General features: G+C 41.4%; 2 protein-coding genes across 2 annotated transcripts in view; one reads left to right on the plus strand and one right to left on the minus strand.

Annotated features, from left to right (window-relative positions):
• Nucleotides 1-116: 116 nt before the first annotated feature.
• LOC6647196 lies at nucleotides 117-1,527 on the plus strand. Its single transcript, XM_002070464.4, has 4 exons — nucleotides 117-485; nucleotides 555-647; nucleotides 718-936; nucleotides 1,000-1,527. Exons 2-4 carry the CDS (start codon nucleotides 570-572, stop codon nucleotides 1,330-1,332), a joined length of 630 nt encoding a protein of 209 aa, XP_002070500.1. The 5' UTR covers nucleotides 117-485; nucleotides 555-569; the 3' UTR covers nucleotides 1,333-1,527.
• The window catches only part of LOC6647195 (dynein axonemal heavy chain 10), a 33,325-nt gene continuing 17,744 nt past the window's right edge, over nucleotides 1,459-17,039 (minus strand). Inside the window, exons 27-47 of the mRNA XM_002070463.4 lie at nucleotides 16,878-17,036; nucleotides 15,976-16,086; nucleotides 14,726-15,559; nucleotides 14,565-14,657; nucleotides 14,327-14,487; nucleotides 13,930-14,254; nucleotides 12,417-12,605; nucleotides 11,553-12,358; nucleotides 11,126-11,490; nucleotides 8,765-11,070; nucleotides 8,271-8,342; nucleotides 7,054-7,522; nucleotides 6,847-6,989; nucleotides 6,243-6,573; nucleotides 6,036-6,167; nucleotides 3,283-3,494; nucleotides 2,742-2,882; nucleotides 2,532-2,636; nucleotides 2,335-2,436; nucleotides 2,001-2,147; nucleotides 1,459-1,719 (exon numbers count right to left, since the gene is read on the minus strand). Coding sequence (XP_002070499.3) covers nucleotides 1,570-1,719; nucleotides 2,001-2,147; nucleotides 2,335-2,436; nucleotides 2,532-2,636; nucleotides 2,742-2,882; nucleotides 3,283-3,494; nucleotides 6,036-6,167; nucleotides 6,243-6,573; nucleotides 6,847-6,989; nucleotides 7,054-7,522; nucleotides 8,271-8,342; nucleotides 8,765-11,070; nucleotides 11,126-11,490; nucleotides 11,553-12,358; nucleotides 12,417-12,605; nucleotides 13,930-14,254; nucleotides 14,327-14,487; nucleotides 14,565-14,657; nucleotides 14,726-15,559; nucleotides 15,976-16,086; nucleotides 16,878-17,036 — 7,353 coding nt within the window. The 3' untranslated portion in view covers nucleotides 1,459-1,569. The remainder of the gene's footprint in view (nucleotides 1,720-2,000; nucleotides 2,148-2,334; nucleotides 2,437-2,531; nucleotides 2,637-2,741; nucleotides 2,883-3,282; nucleotides 3,495-6,035; nucleotides 6,168-6,242; nucleotides 6,574-6,846; nucleotides 6,990-7,053; nucleotides 7,523-8,270; nucleotides 8,343-8,764; nucleotides 11,071-11,125; nucleotides 11,491-11,552; nucleotides 12,359-12,416; nucleotides 12,606-13,929; nucleotides 14,255-14,326; nucleotides 14,488-14,564; nucleotides 14,658-14,725; nucleotides 15,560-15,975; nucleotides 16,087-16,877; nucleotides 17,037-17,039) is intronic.

Raw genomic sequence — 17,039 nt, forward strand, 5'->3', positions numbered from 1 at the left:
AATGATTCATTCATGATATAAAATTTCATTAAATGAGTACTCATCAAGCAGTTTTCTGTCAACCGAATTCAAATACAAGTAACCATAGTTTAAAAAGTCATTATTGTTAACTCAGGAGTGAAAGTAATATAAACTATATAGGTTATCAAAAAGTTTTCACAAATTTTAAACAACATAAATATAAAGTAAAAAGAATTTTCTACTGCCAAAAAATTAACACAAAATCATAGAAATCGTTCTCTTCAGACCAAGGAAAGAGTGATAAATAATAATTCTAGTCAATAAAAGTTTGTGAGGGATAAATTTTGAAACCTTTCGACCATGTGGCAACTCCAGCTATAGCGAATCAACGGGGTTTTTATTGATTTTTAACCAAAACCAAGTGCACCAGAAGCAGCAACAGCAGAAGCAGCTGTTGGATGTTTGGAGTCTGCGCCGTGGCCAAACTTTGGGGTTGATTCTATTTTATTGTGTGAAGTTTTGAAGTAAAAAACTTTTTGTTTGTATTTATTGGCATCGCGTGCAAACGTTTATTTTGCAACATTTTTTTGTAGAAAATAACAAACGATATGGAAGATAGTGGCATAGACAGCGAGGATAGGCAATCGAATATCTATGATGATGGTGCAGGGGCAGCAGGTTTATTGGTAAGTATCTTTTTTTAGTTTTAGTCAAACAGTCAGTCCCATTAAATTCATGGCCAAATTGCATATGCAGAAAACTGTCAGTGGAGCACCCAAACATATGTCAGATCTGGAGTTTGAGGTGGCATTCAGGGGTGCAAGTAAAGTGTATGCACCGACAACCATAGAGATCGATGAGGATGAAGCGACTACAAATCATGAGCCACCAAATACCTGCCGGATATTGCAACGTAAACTGGAGCTGAAGGTCGAACGAGCTAGACGTAATTATACACAATTCCAAGAGGAACAGGTACCACACACATATCAAGAATTGTTTTGTACTCAATGTAACACAAATACTTTTCTTTTGTAGGCCACCAAAACTCAGTCGTCCACACTTATTCCAATCAATCGTTTGCCCATACCAGGTGAGGCAGAACAAAAGCCACTGGTCGACTACAAGTCTGAGAGCAGCGATGAGGCCGAGGAGATATCCTTTTTTCCTGCTCAGCTGAAGCGCGCCAAACGTCGTCAGCAGAATCATGAACTAACTGATACATTTAGTATACAGGAAATGACCATTGAGTCGGATTTAGAGTCAGACGATAGCAATGCCACTCAGAATCTTGAGCTCCTGTTGCCCTCCATGAAATCAAACATATTGGATAAGTTAAAGAGCTGTTTTGGCTGCCTGCGGCGTAGGTAATAATAATGGCTGTGGCATATCATCAAGCAACCAATTGAGGCACAATACACTTTATTGAATGACACTAGAAATAGGCACAAACAAACAAACAAAATAAACTTACAATGAAACTCCATTGCCAGGACATAGATTTATAATCGGCTTTAATACAAAGAACGAATCATTAAGAATAATCACAATTACTAAAAAGCTAAATCAGTCTTTGTTATGGTTTCTTTTTATTGACGCTCCTTTCCACTAGGTATCCGTATTGAGAGTAAGGCAAACTCCTTGCAGCACCCAATGGCTTAGATCCTCAGATGTGGCTAAATTGGCCTCAAATACTAGACCCACACCCATGGCATTGCGACGCAACGAGGTGGTATACACGGGGGCCAGGAAAGTATTCTGCAAAATAAATAGAAAAAAAAATACATATATTTTAAATTAGAAACAATTAGCCCAATGGATGCTCCATTAGAGCTGGGCTGGGGTAATTTACTGTGCTGTATTTAAACAAATATCAGCACAGCAGCCACGCCCTGAAGCCCAACTACTCTAGTGTTTTCCCCATCCTCGCAGCATGTGCATGTAGATACAAAAGCACATTAGTACTTGTCACTAGCAGGCGGCGTCGAACCCAAGGAATAAAGCCCTCCACCCTCCCCTCCTCAATAGCCAAAACAAACCTGTAGCTTAAGTCTGTGCGCTTCAATGGGTTCCACTGCCAAAATGGCCAACTCCTCGACCAGAACTTTGGGATGAGACCGCGCCAACTGATTAGTTGCCAAGTCAAAGCGTGCACCCTCTATATACAAACCATGCACAAAGCAGCCCTGCAAAAAAAAAAAAGGAGCAAGCAGGAAAAAAGTTAAACGATTAAAATGCAAACAGAATTCTTAATTACGAAATTAGTGTCCATGCAGCAGGACATGGACAACCCAACAGTACAGTGGGGGGGTGGAACGGAATGGAGGTCATGGTTTTGCATTTAGAGCTCTTAAATGGGTGGTAAAAACTTACCGTTACTGGACGCTCCTCAACGTCATCGGGGTCTGCATAGTTGGTCACATAGGTGAATAGGGTAGACCGATCCAAAGGCCAGGCATTTTTACGACAGGCAATCTGCAAGGGGGATAAATGCATTTGAATGGAGTTTGGGTAGGAATTTAGGCAGAAATGTCTGTGTGTGTGTGTGTGTGTGCGTTTGTGGTACTTACCTGTACTAGAGCTGTTAGATAACTCTGGGGTATATGTAGACCAGACAACCATATTACCAATGGCTCACCAGAGAGTGTCCAATACTTATATTGCACAGCTCGTTGCTATAGGAGGCGAAAAAGACTGATTAGTTGACACGCAGAATTCTTTCTCTCCTTCTCTCTCTCTCTCTTGGTGTCACCTTGATTGATGCAACTGCTGCGACTCACCTGCAAATGATTCAACCAGCTAGCTAACTGTTTGCATGTGGCCGGCGCCAGTGAGGCCCACGCGTTTGGCAAAAGGCCATTGAACAACGAGTTGGCAATGTTGTCCAGAACATTGTCCATGCCGATTTCTCCAGCAATAGCCTGCGGGGAGAATGCAATTAAATTAAAATGGCACATGTGTGTGGGCGGGATATCTCGGTCTCTCCCCGCCACCCCCCTCCCCCCACTATGTGTGGCATCAAGACAATGCCAACACAACAACAGCAGCAGCGACTCTGCGACTTTGGCGAGCCGAGTTCATTTGCATTTGTAAATTTATTTTGGCAACAAAATGCACTCTCCCGGATTCTAACAAATTTGCTTATGGGGTGGGTGATTGGGTGGGTCATGGCTGGCAGCCAAAGCCAAGTTGGCAAATGCATAAACAAAATGCAAAACAAAGCTGAAGGATTTATGTGACGCATCTATTGACAGCCCAGCGGCGAATAACGCCTCCATCTCCTATCACCCCATTTGCAATTCAAACTCCGCAAAAGCTTACCTTGCGCAGCAGCTCCAATGTCTTCTTAATACGTATCACCAGTAGATTAAACCTATCCAATTCCTGCAATAGGACCACACCAGTTGGCGATAGACTCATTTGGATTTGTTTGCGTATGCGCCAGGTCTCGAAGGCGGCGGGCAGCTTCTTTAGAATACCAGCGGCCACCGAGTCAATGAAGTCATCCCGACTGATGCCGCCGGTGCCCTCACCTAGGAGAGGCGATTAGAAAGGTATATATAAGTAAGGATTCAAACTGTCAGCCAACAGGCAAACAAAAAAAGAAGCCCCGTAAACCAATGAAAAAAACCGCAGTAATGTATGCACAGGCTGTGGTTATCACGTTGTGCCTTTTTAATACATATCTCCCCCGGTAGTGCCCTTTCCCCGCCTCTCTCTCCCTCTCTCTCGTCAGCATTCGTAAATACCAGTTTTTATTAATTTGCGTTTTTATCTTGGTTATATTGGGGCATCCAGATAGGATTTTCTTTTTGTTGCTCTGCTTTATTTTTTGTTAAAGTGTCAATTAGCAAATACTAAAGCTCATGAATATGCAAATTATCCGAGTTTTTCACAAAAGACCTACACAGTGCCGCATCAGGCATATTGGTTACCTAACAAAAATATGTGTACCTACATATAAATATTTTAATAGCTAAAAACAAAATTTCCATTATCTCCCCCATAAAAAAAAGCCATTGAAGCAGTTCAAAAATAAAGTTAATTTTAAAGTAATTGAAAGACGATATAGATAGATGATTAGCTGTTTGCTTATGTTGGGTATTCGGTTTATCAATTATAAAACTGAAAATTGGATAAGGTTTCTCTTATCATTGTGTTTTAGATAAGCCTTCAAATTAAATGTAAATTAAGGTTCGAAATATATTCGAAATTAATTTATAATTTTAGTTAGTAAGTTTGGTTTATATATATATACATTATCAAAGAATCTCAATTGTGTTTTTATCGAATGGTTAGTAGTAGTTGGTAACTCTTTCTCTTCTTGCTGTACTGTGAAATTCAGATAGTTGTGGCTAATATAAAAAATCTGGCTGGGATATAACTACAAGATCACTCGATAGAAAAATAGGCAATGTCTTTTGCCCTTCTTTTTGCAATTTTTTAGAATTAAACATACTATTGTATATTTAAATGAGCTGTGAATAAGTGAATAAGAAACTTATAGTTGGAATATTTAAAGAACTTTAAAGACATTCCAACTAAAAGTTTCCCAATCACTTTTTATTTTAATAATTATACTAAAGAATAAATCTCTATCTAAAGAGATTCTATATCTATATCTTCTATATCTGAATATTGAATAGAATATGACTTGAATATATACACGTATACTTCCTATATAGTATGAGTAATTTGATCTTGCAGTTTCTAAAAGTATGCTATGATAAGCCAAGGAGTATTGAAAATTACATAACTTTACTTTCAATCGACTCGAATAGCTATAGTTATTTCAATAACTTGTGTAGCACATTAACAATTCGTGATAACTAAACAATTTAAAATCGATTGATGCACTTTTTACATTGATTTTTGTTGTTGATATTTTACATTTCTCTGTCGATGAATTGAAATGAAATTGTTAAACTTTTTGACTGTGCTCGGTAAATGTTGTCACTACTGCTGCTGCATTTTTTCCCTTCACATACTTTTGCTGTGTTTTTCTGCTCTTTTTTTATTTTTAATCAATTGCAATATTTGCTCTTATTATTATTATGTTTTACATTTTACATTCAAAACGTTGATGCTGGAATGTTTGCTTGTGCAATGCCTTACCATCCTCATCCTCATCATCATCATCTTTAACATTGCTCGGCGTCCATTTGGTCACTTTTTATGTGTGTTTGGATGTGCGTGTGTGTGTGTGTGCAGAAAAAATGGTATTGCAGGCGGGGGAAAAAAACACAGGAATTGTATATACAATTATTTACAAGGGATGTTGCTACCTCTTTCTGTATATATATTAAGTACATACTTGTTCGCCAGAGCGATGTATAAACATATATATTTGTGGAGAAAATGTGAATGGTGGCAAAAGTGCATTCTGATGGCAGGCTTAACAAATTTAAGCTCGTAATGCAAAATTATCGACTTTCGTGTGACGGTTTTACCCAATTTTTTCTTCGTTTTGGTGCACATACAGTTGGCGGTCAGTGCGGTAAAATTTTGAACTCAATTCGTAGCGAATGAATGAATGAAAGTGAGTGAGAGAATGGGCCCATCCTTTGGACAGGTCATATAAAAGTGTGTGTGTGTGTGCATTTGAGTGTGTGTGCGTCTATTTTAATTTTTAATGTATGCTATATGCTATGTTCCCTTTGTGTCTGTGTGTGTGTGTGTTTGTAGTTCGGCAATAATGGCGCATGCAATAAAGTTAATTGCAAAACCGCAACTAATTAATTAAATTAAATTAAAAATTCAACATGCCAAAAATACAATGTACAGCAATGAAAATCAACAAGATAAAATGTAATAAACGGCTGACAATTGGCATACGTTGCATGCAAATTGAACCATTTACCAGGGCTACAAAAAAGTGTTATTCAGCGTATTTGTTATTGTTTTTTTTTTTTGGTTATTGTCCAAAACTTTCAATATCAATTTAGTGAAAGGTGAGAATTGGCAAATCGTACAATGCTATTACCATGGCCAGAAAAACAAAAATTAAATAAAACTACCTTTTTGTTTAGGGTAATATAAAACCTTTCGCTACATTTTGGGGTTTAAGTACTCACCAGTTTGTGGCTGCAACTCAATCAGACTGTTCCAAATATTCCGTGCTGCCATTGTGTAATAACCGATTTCCGCGTTCGGATGCAAACCAAATACATCCGGCTTATTGACCAATGGCAGTTTGTCAATGTGAGCTGTTATCAATGCATTACATATGTAAATAGCCTCTCCACTCACTCACTGACTGACCGAACCCATTATAGACTCACCTATGTAGTCCTCCTTTAGTATGGTCTCATCCTCGGGCAAACAGTAATCAACATTGTCATCCTCATAGAAATGGAACGTTTGGAATTCATCGAAAAGAAAATCACCCATATATTCGTTCATATAGCAATTGGTGATGCGACGATCGAAATCGTCGATAACACGGCCACCGTACATGACTTCACCAATTAGATACTTGAGACTGTTCCAGGGTATTTTATCGTCCGCACAGCGATTTAGATATGTACGAAGAATTTCGGTACATACCTCAAAGTCTGAATCGTTAAAATCGTACGCTATATTCCAGCCAAGTTTGTCGTATTTTCGGCGTTCCTGGATGGGGTGGATGGGTGAAAGGGTAAAGTGATTAATTGACATGACTGTAACTACTCTACTCTATATACTATCAATAACAATTTGTAGTTCATGTATGTGTGTCGTTGTCGTTGTTGTAGTTGAAGCAGCAGAACCATCAATTGTGCCACTCTGGCGCAGTTGTGTCTGCAAAGCTTTCAGCAGTTAAAATTAAGAAATTAATAAATAAAATCATGTACACACTCAAGCAGCTGGGGTCCTGGACTACAAATTCGAGTGAGTTACACTTACTTGCACCACTGCATGGAAGAAGGCCAGCACATAGACCAGTGGGCGGAAGCCACGATGTGTGCAGCACTCAAGACGCTCCTGACGTACTTTGAAGTAGGTTGAGCGCAGATTAAGTTTTAAGCCATTTGGAGGTTCAGTTACCACTATTAAGAATAGAATGATAAGTTGTTTAAACAATTTAGACATTGTCTTCTCATTTGGACTTACCCTTCAATGACTTCTGCAATATGCCTATGGGGAATGTCGGCGTTGGATCAGTGGTTATCCACAGTCTAAAATCAGGATGAGGATTCTCAATTTTGTCCAAATACTTTTCCAACTCGCGCACAAATTTAATCAGCAAGTGGCCATTCTGCAGCATTAACCATTGACCCTGTCGTATGGCATTATCGAGAAGTCGCAGGGCAGCCTTCTCTTGTCCCTGACCCAATGATATATGGCAAAAGTTGGCCATGCCACCAATTACCAAATCAGCCAATTTTATTAAATCATTTGTGGGATCAGAGCCGGCACTTAGGATAAAGCAAACCGGAATGGTGCATGAAGTTTGCTCATAAATGGCTGAGAAACTCACAACCGGCGGCATAATATAGAACTCATCCATGGTATCGACAATATATTGATTTATGCAACGGAAGATGCGATCCACACGGAAGCAGCGCAGGAACATTAATTTCTAAATGGCAAAATAGAAAGACGATACAAAAGAGTATGAGAAATTGTTAAGCTCTAGACATTATAATATAACAATGACAACGAGCTCGCGTTGACGGCTCATCATTTCACCAATAGTTAGCCTTGTTGTTGTCCCAGTCTTAGTCTTTCTAGGAGCAGTTCAAGTGCAAATTGGGCTCGCTTGGCTTGGCTTGGCTTTGGTTTGGCTCTGGTTTCGTGCTGGGTTTCAAGTGCGACGACTGTGGGCGTAAATTGCCGCTCATCTAATGGCTTGGAAAATTGATAAAATATGGTAATGCACACACACACGCGCACATACCAACGCACACACACACACACACAAATAGATATTGCCACCATGCTGGCTGACAAAAACAGGCTGCTAATAACTTGAGCTGAAAATGTGCGCTAAAGTTGCAGGACGTAGCAAAAGTCGAGTAAAACTAAACGCCCTCGAACTGGGAGTTTTCTCAGTTTGTATGTCCGCGTGTGTGTGTGTGTGTGTGTGTATGTGGGTTCGTAGGGTATGGAAGAGTGTGCGGCTTGTACATAATAATCCACTAGAAACGAGCATAAAGTACGAAATCCAATAACGCTCAATGGCAACGGCAGCAGAGCCAACTCTTGGCCAGAACCAAGCCACTCGAAGCTGAAAGCATGCAAAGCGAAAATACACAGCACAGAAAGGACGTCGTCGTCGTCCTCATCGTCATCGTCGACGACGGCGACTCTTCTCCACTCTCACTTGCCTGGAATGCATTGCAATTGATGTTGTAGTCGCCCGGACACGCCACTGCCTCAGGATTCTCCAAGTCATACCACTGATGTTACGTTGGATGGAACGACACAAAATGGAGGACAGAGAATGGGATTCCATGGGCATTCGGTAGAAGCGATGGCGATAAGTGCAAGCAAAATGAGCGTCGGCAACAGAACGGAAGTCAGTGAATGCCACATGCCAGTCAGAATCAGAAGCAGTTCCCAAGTCCATGAGAGTCCATGTTGTTGTTATTATTGTTATCGTTGTTGTGCATTTTATGGCATCGTCACAGCAGCAGCAATTTGATAACAGCATTGGAGTTGACGTTGACGTTGCAAATGGTGGGCAGGCGATCCCAAAAAAATAAAAAAAAAGGCGAACAAAAAATGAGAAATGTAAAACATGAATATTTACCAATGATTCGTTCTGCAACCATTCAAACATGGAATCTTTAAGCATATTGGAATGGTTATAGACTCTTACCTCTTTCCATTCCGTTACAAAACGACCAAAATGATCGGGTAATGAGCCAAATGGCTCTGGGAAATCAAAGGCCAACTTGAGTATATCTTCCCAACATTTGTCCGGCAGCCATTTGGTTGGATTCTGTCGTTCGCTCTTGGTCAAAGCAATGCTACCTTTGATGAAAAAGTCCAGTTCGGATTGCTGCAGAACGCCATCGCGTTGAGCCAACTTGGTAGCAATCTGGAATGAGAAGAGCAACTTGTGCCGCTCAAAGATGCCAGTGCAGCCGTAGCAATAGACATTTTCCGTCAAAGTTTTAATGATGTTATTCAAACGTTTCGCCAGCACAGTATCGGGCACAGCTTTGCGCAGGGAATAGATAAATACATCTAGATAGGCGGCCAGAGCATATTGATACATGCTATTCACTGTCGACATGTCGGAGAGGGCAAAGAAGAGGACAGCACCACGCTTTGCCGCCGGTCGATAACCATTGCGTAGCACTTCAATATCTGCAGCTGTCTCAGAGGCCAACTTAAGTTGCGTCATAACAAGCCCGGCCTTGGATTTGGTATTCTCTAGTGTCTCCACCAATTCCACATTGTCCAACATGTTGCCAGTTGAGGTGGCCAATTCACGCAAAAGAGAATCCTCAAGTTGTTGCAACAATTGCTTATTCTCACTAGTCTGAGCTATCAACGATTCACGTTGCTGTTCGAGATCAGGACGTTCGGTGCCCACCACAACGCTAAGTAGCTGATCTTCCAGACCCGTCTGGGTTACCGTGTAATTAATGACCAAGGCTTTGGCATATACAGCCGGATCAAATTTGGGATTTGAGAATTTAGTGGTCAAATACAAACGGAAACCGGGATCCCAGTCGACTTCCTTGTCACCCAGCATAATAAATTTACGGCCACCTTGGACTCGGACATTCTTTTGTAGAATATCATCAATCACTGGATCAATGTAGTCATCCACATCTTCAAATAGCACTGGCAAGCCATACATAATGGCCATTTCCAATTGCTTAAGGAAATCAAAATCGCTGAATGAGAGAATCTTCAAATTATTTCGATACTCTTTCTTGCGTATCCATTGCAAGGCCTGCAACTGTGGATCAATACAGAGAGGGAAACGTGAGGCTCGCATTGTCAGTATGCCATTCTGAACAGACAACTCATCAGGGGGCAATCCTTCGCTGGTCCATTGCGAAATCTCAACGTCTGTTGTTAGATAGGCATCAATTTTGAATGGCAAATTGATTGGAATGCCCAGCGATTTAATGTCCTCGAGCCAATCTTCAAATACCATCGTTTTGCGGAACTCCCAGGTAAAGGCGCCCGTATAGGCCAGGAAGGAGGAACTAATCAAGCATACACCGACACTATCAATCAATTGCTGACCCAGACTTGCCATCTCCTTGCTCCAGCGTATCAGCTCAGAGGACAGGCCACTAATCAGTTTATCGGCAGCAATCAAACGACGTTCCGCCTGTTGCATCATCTCAACCAGAGCTTTCATCTGCTTCATTGAGACGGCATAGTTCTCATTCAGTTGCTCCAATTTCTCTTCTAGCTTTTGTATCTCAGCATTGAGATGATTAAGCAGCTTAATTTGCACTTCTTGCTCCTCCACCAAGAAATCTACACGCTCTTTCTTCGGCTTGACCTCACGATAAACATCAAAGAAGCCAAGAACAGCTTTCACGAACTTCAGTAGACCAGCACCTGCTATCGAAATCTTTCCCATGTCATCCAAATTTTGAGTTTTCATGTGTGCCCGACATGCACTTATTTGCTTCTGGGTAAGAGCCTCACAATCCATTTCCATCAAACTCTTCAAGAAGTTCACATCGCTCATCATGCCCTTGGCGGTCTTCCAGCTGATCTCCTTGATGCCCTTCAAAATGGCCACACACTCACAGACAACCTGCACGGCTGCTGGTGGCGTGGCAAACGAACGAATTTCAGTAATCTGCGCTTTGTCCAGTTCGGATAGCGCACGTCGTGCTTCCTCTAGAGCTGGCATAGCTTCAGCTAGAATTTCTTCGGCTTCCTCTTTTTCGATAGCAATTTGTTTTCCTTTAATTTCCACCTCAACAGATTTTTCCGAAGCTTCCACTTTTTTAATATTTGCCTTCTGTGTGGATGCTTCAATGGTAACCAGCATGGCTTCGCATTCCTCGGAAGCAATTGCCACATTCTTCTTTTGCTCTGTGACTATGAGACGCAGCTCATCAATTTGTACAGAAGCTTCTTCAATCTTTTTAATGCCCTCGCCGAGACGTTCGCGCTGTTGAGTGATGAAATGATGTTTCTCCTCTGCAAAAAAACAAAGGATAAGTCATAGTTCAATCCGATTGACAGGATGTCTTACCTAATAGTCCCAAATAGGTGTTAATATAATCCAAGTAATGTTTAGGTGTAACAAAATTATTGCGCCTCAACTTGGCCTGATAGTCCCTAGAGTATATTTGTATTGTTTTATGGACATGAACCACGTGTTCAATAATGGCATCACGATGATCGGCCGGTATCATGGGATGTTCAGTAAGGAAAAGTTTAGCCACAGCATAGAGAGCTTGCTTGGGCCACGGGAAAACCCAGTCAATGTATGTGCTACCAATTAGACCGGGGAAATTACGGCAACGATTGCGCAGGGCATCACCAGCTGGTGACATGCATAGCACAACATGAAGATTCTCTGCACAGGTGCGCAGGAAATAGGCCCAAACAGAGTCTCTGGAGGCCATAATGGGTTAACACAAATAAATAAACTAAGAATATTCTCTAGCAGTACTTACTTCGAAGCCGATAAGCCCTCTTCTTCGGCAAATTTGCGTACTTGATTGACAATAGAGTCCTTATCTTCATCAGCAAACAGAGCTGGGACTTGACCCACTGTTAGAATGTTATTAATTAGCTCAAGGAAACCTTCTTCTGCGACTTGAGCGGCTGTAAACAGAAATACGACTTTCTTTCGCTTTACCCCCGCAAGGGTATACAAGGCTTTCAAATCTTCTCGGAATGCTGCCTCATTGTAGCCACGCGATATGGTTATTTCGAATACCTCACATTCGGCTGCAAAGGATGACAATCGAGTGATGCACTTTTTGCCGCTGCCGCCAACTCCTATAAGCAGGACATGACCGCGATTCATACGCAATGTGCGATGGACACGGGTCAAGTGTTCCAGACAGTCTTCGAACAGAACCAAAGTCATCTTTTGCCTACGCTCACAGTACTCTTCCAATATTTCGGTAAACAAGGCAAAGACAGAACTATAATCCAAAAGATCTTCATATAGCCGTGGCTCCGATTCATTGGTAAAATTACGGAAATCACCAAAGAGCAATGGATCACGCAGCACATAATCTTTGAGAGATAGTATTACTGGTGGACCCTCCTCACCAGCATCCTCCTCTTCCTCGCCTTCCTCACCTTCGGCAGCAGCCGCAGCCGCATCGTCTGCATATGCCTCGTAAAGTAAACGAGCCTGAGCTTCAGCTGCCGCTGCATCCAGGTCGATGAAACCATTCAGTTCTTCAAATTCGGGCGGAAAACGATCCGCAACCTCCATGGACAAGTTGCGCCGCACAGTATTTATATCCTGGAAAATGTAAGATTAAAGATTAGAAGAGAGAAAAAAAATGTTCAGGATTACTTACCGTTTCTGATATCAAACGATCGCAAATGATGCGAGTGAACTCATTACGCCAAACCCTTATCATTTCGCGCAAATTCTTGAAATTCGCCGGCTTAATTAATAACATGCCAGCGAAAATGCGGGATAGATCCTTCAGATTGAAAATATAATGGAACTTCGATGGCGTCGGTGGTAAATCCGCAATGACCAACTAAATGGAAGACAATTAGCATTAGCAGGTCACTTCCGTTTGCAAAGAGCCCAAGCATTCAGACACTACACAAATCAATTTTATCTCAACTAGCAATATGCATTTGAAATGGGTATTCTTGCATCCAATCCACCCCGTCCTCCCAATCCACTCTCGGACCACCCAGTGCGAGGCCAAGTTGCTGAATTTACAGCCATTATCGAGTTGCAGACGCCGGCGCAAGCAGCATGGGGGACTGAGTAACGGCAATTCTATTCAAATAATTCATTTTACTCCATTTCGTGGCGCATTAATATCTTTGGCTCGGCGTGTCGAGTGTGTAAAGAAGACATACGAACTGGCAGCCATAGAGGCTAGAGCAGGGGCAGGACCTGCAGGTGTGAGTAAATCATTTTCCCCCTCCCTCTATTTCTTTTTTTTTTATATATATAGTTTTTTGGTGCAAACCAAGGAGCTACTGGTACTGCTGCTGGTTGTGGCAATTGCGGCGACAAATGCATTTTTATCTGCACGCAATGAAATGCGATAATATTTTAGTGTCAACAATTGTTAAAAGGACCATAAACCTAGCCCCTGTCTGCCTGCCTGCCTAGCTGCTGCTCTGCTGCCACGCCCATAATAACTGAGCAGTGCTGTGAAAAGAGCCATCTACAGTTCAATACTTGAACATAATCAAATTTTGCTCCGGCCAAGATACTCAGCCAGAGATAGGCGGCCAGCATACACACACACACACACACAGTCATAGACACAGTCAACTAGGCAGCAGTTGAGGCGAATAAGGGGCGAGAATGTGGACAAGGAATAAGTATGCTGATAGAAAGGAAAGGTCTGCGGGGTAGGGGAGGCAACCATTGTGAGAGAGCAACGAGAGTTGCACTCGAAAAACCAATGGAGCAGGCTTTGAAGCAGAGAGATGGAACCGACAAGGACTCTGCCGAAGCCGGAGCGTCGCTCGACATAGTGCATTACAGACCATTGAATAATTTCCATTTCCATTGTACATATACATATACATATACATATACATATACATATACATATACATATACATATACATATACATATACATATACATATACATATATATATATATATATATATAAATGGGGAGCAACAAAGAAGGAATCCACAGGGATGGGGAGATGGGGGAGCAGTAAAGCAGATTATGAAAAATTGTCGTTATTTGCATATGTAAATCGAATTTCATAAAATTTGTGAGAGTCGGCCTTTAAAGCATCATAGATTTTGCAACACTTTGAGAAAAAGTAACCCGATATGTGTCGAGTAAGTGCATTCAGTGTTTTAATTTATCTGAACTCACCTTGAATAATTTGAGTGTCATTATGACAATTATATCGGCTATCATCATATAACGATTATGGAAACTCACGAATTCCAAATGGCCCTTAAATATGGACGAATAGATTTGTACGAGCGACTCATCGTTGGGGAATACAATGTTATATGTGGAGAACATGCTAATGAAACGAGCATCGACCTCATTACGACCACCCCCAGCAGTTCCCATTGCGGCATAGAATGTCATATCCTTGAACTTTTTCCAATTAAGATCCTTGTCCCGGTCATACATGCCGCCGCGTTCAAAGAATAGCTTCAGCAATGCAATTGGCTGTTGAGTGCCATATCTACAGAGAGTAGAGTGCAAGTTAGTTCCATCATTGAAGTTGAATGTCGTTTGTCATTTGTCTTATACTCACTCATCCACCTGGGGCATATTCATGTCATCAATAAAGCACGCAATTTTCTTACCCATCGGTGGGCCATACGTATCCTTGGTTCGTTTCTCTACCGCAGCCTCTAATGTACGCTGCACATCTAATGATGAGGTTCTCGATGAGAAATTAATGTTGAGTATAATCTGAAAGAAGTAAACGAGAAGGATAGGAGTCAGCAGCCAGTCAGTGAGAATGCTGCAAAGAGAGATTTTTCAATTACATTGACATTCTGATTGAGATTGCGCAAATATTGCATGATGGTTGCCGTCTTTGATGTGCCAGCCTCACCCACAAGTAGCACAGGTCGTTTGATCTACAAAAATAAGAAAAAAGAATTCTAATATTAAAAAATCTCTTTCCCTAAAAGAAAAGAGCGCTCACCTCACTCATCAGTGCTAGAAGATGATTGGTTCGCGTATTATCCACAGTAGGTACGAGAATTTCGCTAAACTTAACATCTGGATTGTGTGTATAGGGCTTAACTACCCATTCCCAGGCCTTCCAACAATTATCCCTTATATCCCAGAAATAGTCGTACAGAGTGGGCTTACTTTGTGGAAACTGTCCGCCTCTGGCCGGTGATTCCGGTGTATCCTGGAACTGAGGGAATCCTGATGTACGTTTCATGAACTCATCAAATATCAATTGATGCTTCTCCAAAAGACAGGCACCCAAGGAGCCATAAATTCCCTGCAGGAAACAGCATTCCAAGGTATCTGTATTATAGACTTGAATGACGGGCTCATCGAAGTTTTTGTTGTCCGAAGGTCCGTAGATGGGCAGCATGGCATCGTACATGTTACAGAATTGTGTCACCATATTGAGATCCGTTTGCATAATGACCATTTTCAGGGGTAAGCCCTGAGTGGTGCCATCGACTCCCTCCAATATAAAAGCAATTGCTTGAGTAATTATCTTTTCGAAGAAATTATTGAGCAGCTCACGCTGTGGCTCGGGCCGCGTAAGGACCCAACGATGCCAATAGGGACTGTAGCGTAGATTTTTGGGGTCCACATACACCATGCCAGCACGCGAAACTGTGGCCGGTGAGGCGTAGTTCAAATTGCCCACCTCGAAGAGTAGAGCACAATAGTTCTCCAGGCGAATACGTTCACCATTGGCCAAAGTCAGCAGTTTGTTATCGTCCATAACAGAGTTCATGTTCTCAATCCACAGGGCATCGACATCGCCGTCAAAGCAAGCATATCGCCGCTCCTGTTTGCGAGAACAGCATATTGTGTGGGTGTGTGTGTGTGTGTGTGTGTGCATGTGTGTAGGGGGGGTTGGTTATTTTAGGTGGGTTTTTTGGTGTTGGGTTGCATTAGCCTAAGTGTGTTATTCAATGCCTGTCGCCTGGCGCTGTCAGTGCGAAAGATTACCTAGAAAAGTCATTTCGGAGTGAAGAGCTATCTCTCGCCCAGTGTGAGACTCTCAGAGTCCTAGTTTTTGCCGTGTCTCGTTGTGTAATGGGATTTAGTAGCGCATGTGCGCGATTTCCACATGAATGATGCACAAACTGAAGCACTACAGCCTGCGGTAACATGGCATACGTACATACATAGATGTAGTCGTCAAGCCGAATAGACACTGAAAGCAGCCAGTAGTCAGGCAAGGTTACAACGAATACATACCTCACGTTCAATTGGCTTATTCATTTCGCGGAAGATATTTGAAAATAATCCATCAATCCAATCTCGAGTTTCCATATCCAAATAGCCATATAACTCTATTACCGAACAGGCCTGGAAAAAATACAAAGCACAGGGTACATGAAAACAGAGTTTAAACAAACAAACGTAGAACCAATTAGTTTATATATCAGTATCTATCCATTTTACATTAATAATTCCTTAGAAAGCCTACACTAAGCAAGTAACTAAGGAAAGGAATCATCAAAAGCAATACAATGAAAGATTTACCTTACTAAAATGTAAATAAATTTATTACATAGTTTCTGTAATAATTCTAATGCTTACTATCGTTAACATTTTATTACTACTCAGGTAAGAGCATTAAATTCCCTTAGAGCCATGACTTTGATTCGCACTTAAATTGTAATTAACGTTCAATTGATATTTATGACTAAGTAATGTTATTTAGGTAAGAATGACTTAATTTTTCAACTATTCTATTCTAACATCTCATTCACTTCTTTTGCCTACTATCCCTCTCTCTTCTCTCTCTATACTTTGTCATAACTAATTATAGTTATACCATTCTATTGAACCATTTTCACAAGCACTTAAGGTCTTGGCTTTGTGAAAGTAAAATAAGTAAAACAAAGAGTGAGTGAGAGTGAGAAAGAACTGGCAAAAAGGAAAGCATATTGCACAGGATGGCAGGGACGGACTGAACGGACAGAACTAGTGTTAACCCAGCGTGCTTATAATGGTCGAAGCAGAGAACAAAAAAATGAAACGGACAGAAAACGAAAACGAGCAAAAAACAAAAGGAGAAGTAGAGAAAAAGGGAAAACAAATATTAGAGAAACGCAGAGCAATTTGCGAGCAAAAAATCTACCTTGTCCACTTACCTTAGGGTTAAGCACAATGCACTTGGTGGGCAGGCCCATGTGGGTTTGCGCTTTGACCAGAGCATTTATGACGACAGTTTTGCCACCACCTGTTGGGCCCACAATCATGGTCGAGTGCCGGGTCATCATGGTTTCATACATTTGCACCACTTTGTCCTCCTG

This window comes from Drosophila willistoni, chromosome 3R (assembly GCF_018902025.1).
Source record: "Drosophila willistoni isolate 14030-0811.24 chromosome 3R, UCI_dwil_1.1, whole genome shotgun sequence".
Lineage (NCBI taxonomy): Eukaryota > Metazoa > Arthropoda > Insecta > Diptera > Drosophilidae > Drosophila > Drosophila willistoni.

Bases quoted from the DNA above. Each gene is read 5' to 3' on its own strand.
- LOC6647196 (XM_002070464.4), top strand. From the start codon at position 570: ATGGAAGATAGTGGCATAGACAGCGAGGATAGGCAATCGAATATCTAT. The intron at 648-717 runs GTAAGTATCTTT...TTGCATATGCAG, and splicing joins CAGGGGCAGCAGGTTTATTG to AAAACTGTCAGTGGAGCACC. The intron at 937-999 runs GTACCACACACA...TTTCTTTTGTAG, and splicing joins CACAATTCCAAGAGGAACAG to GCCACCAAAACTCAGTCGTC.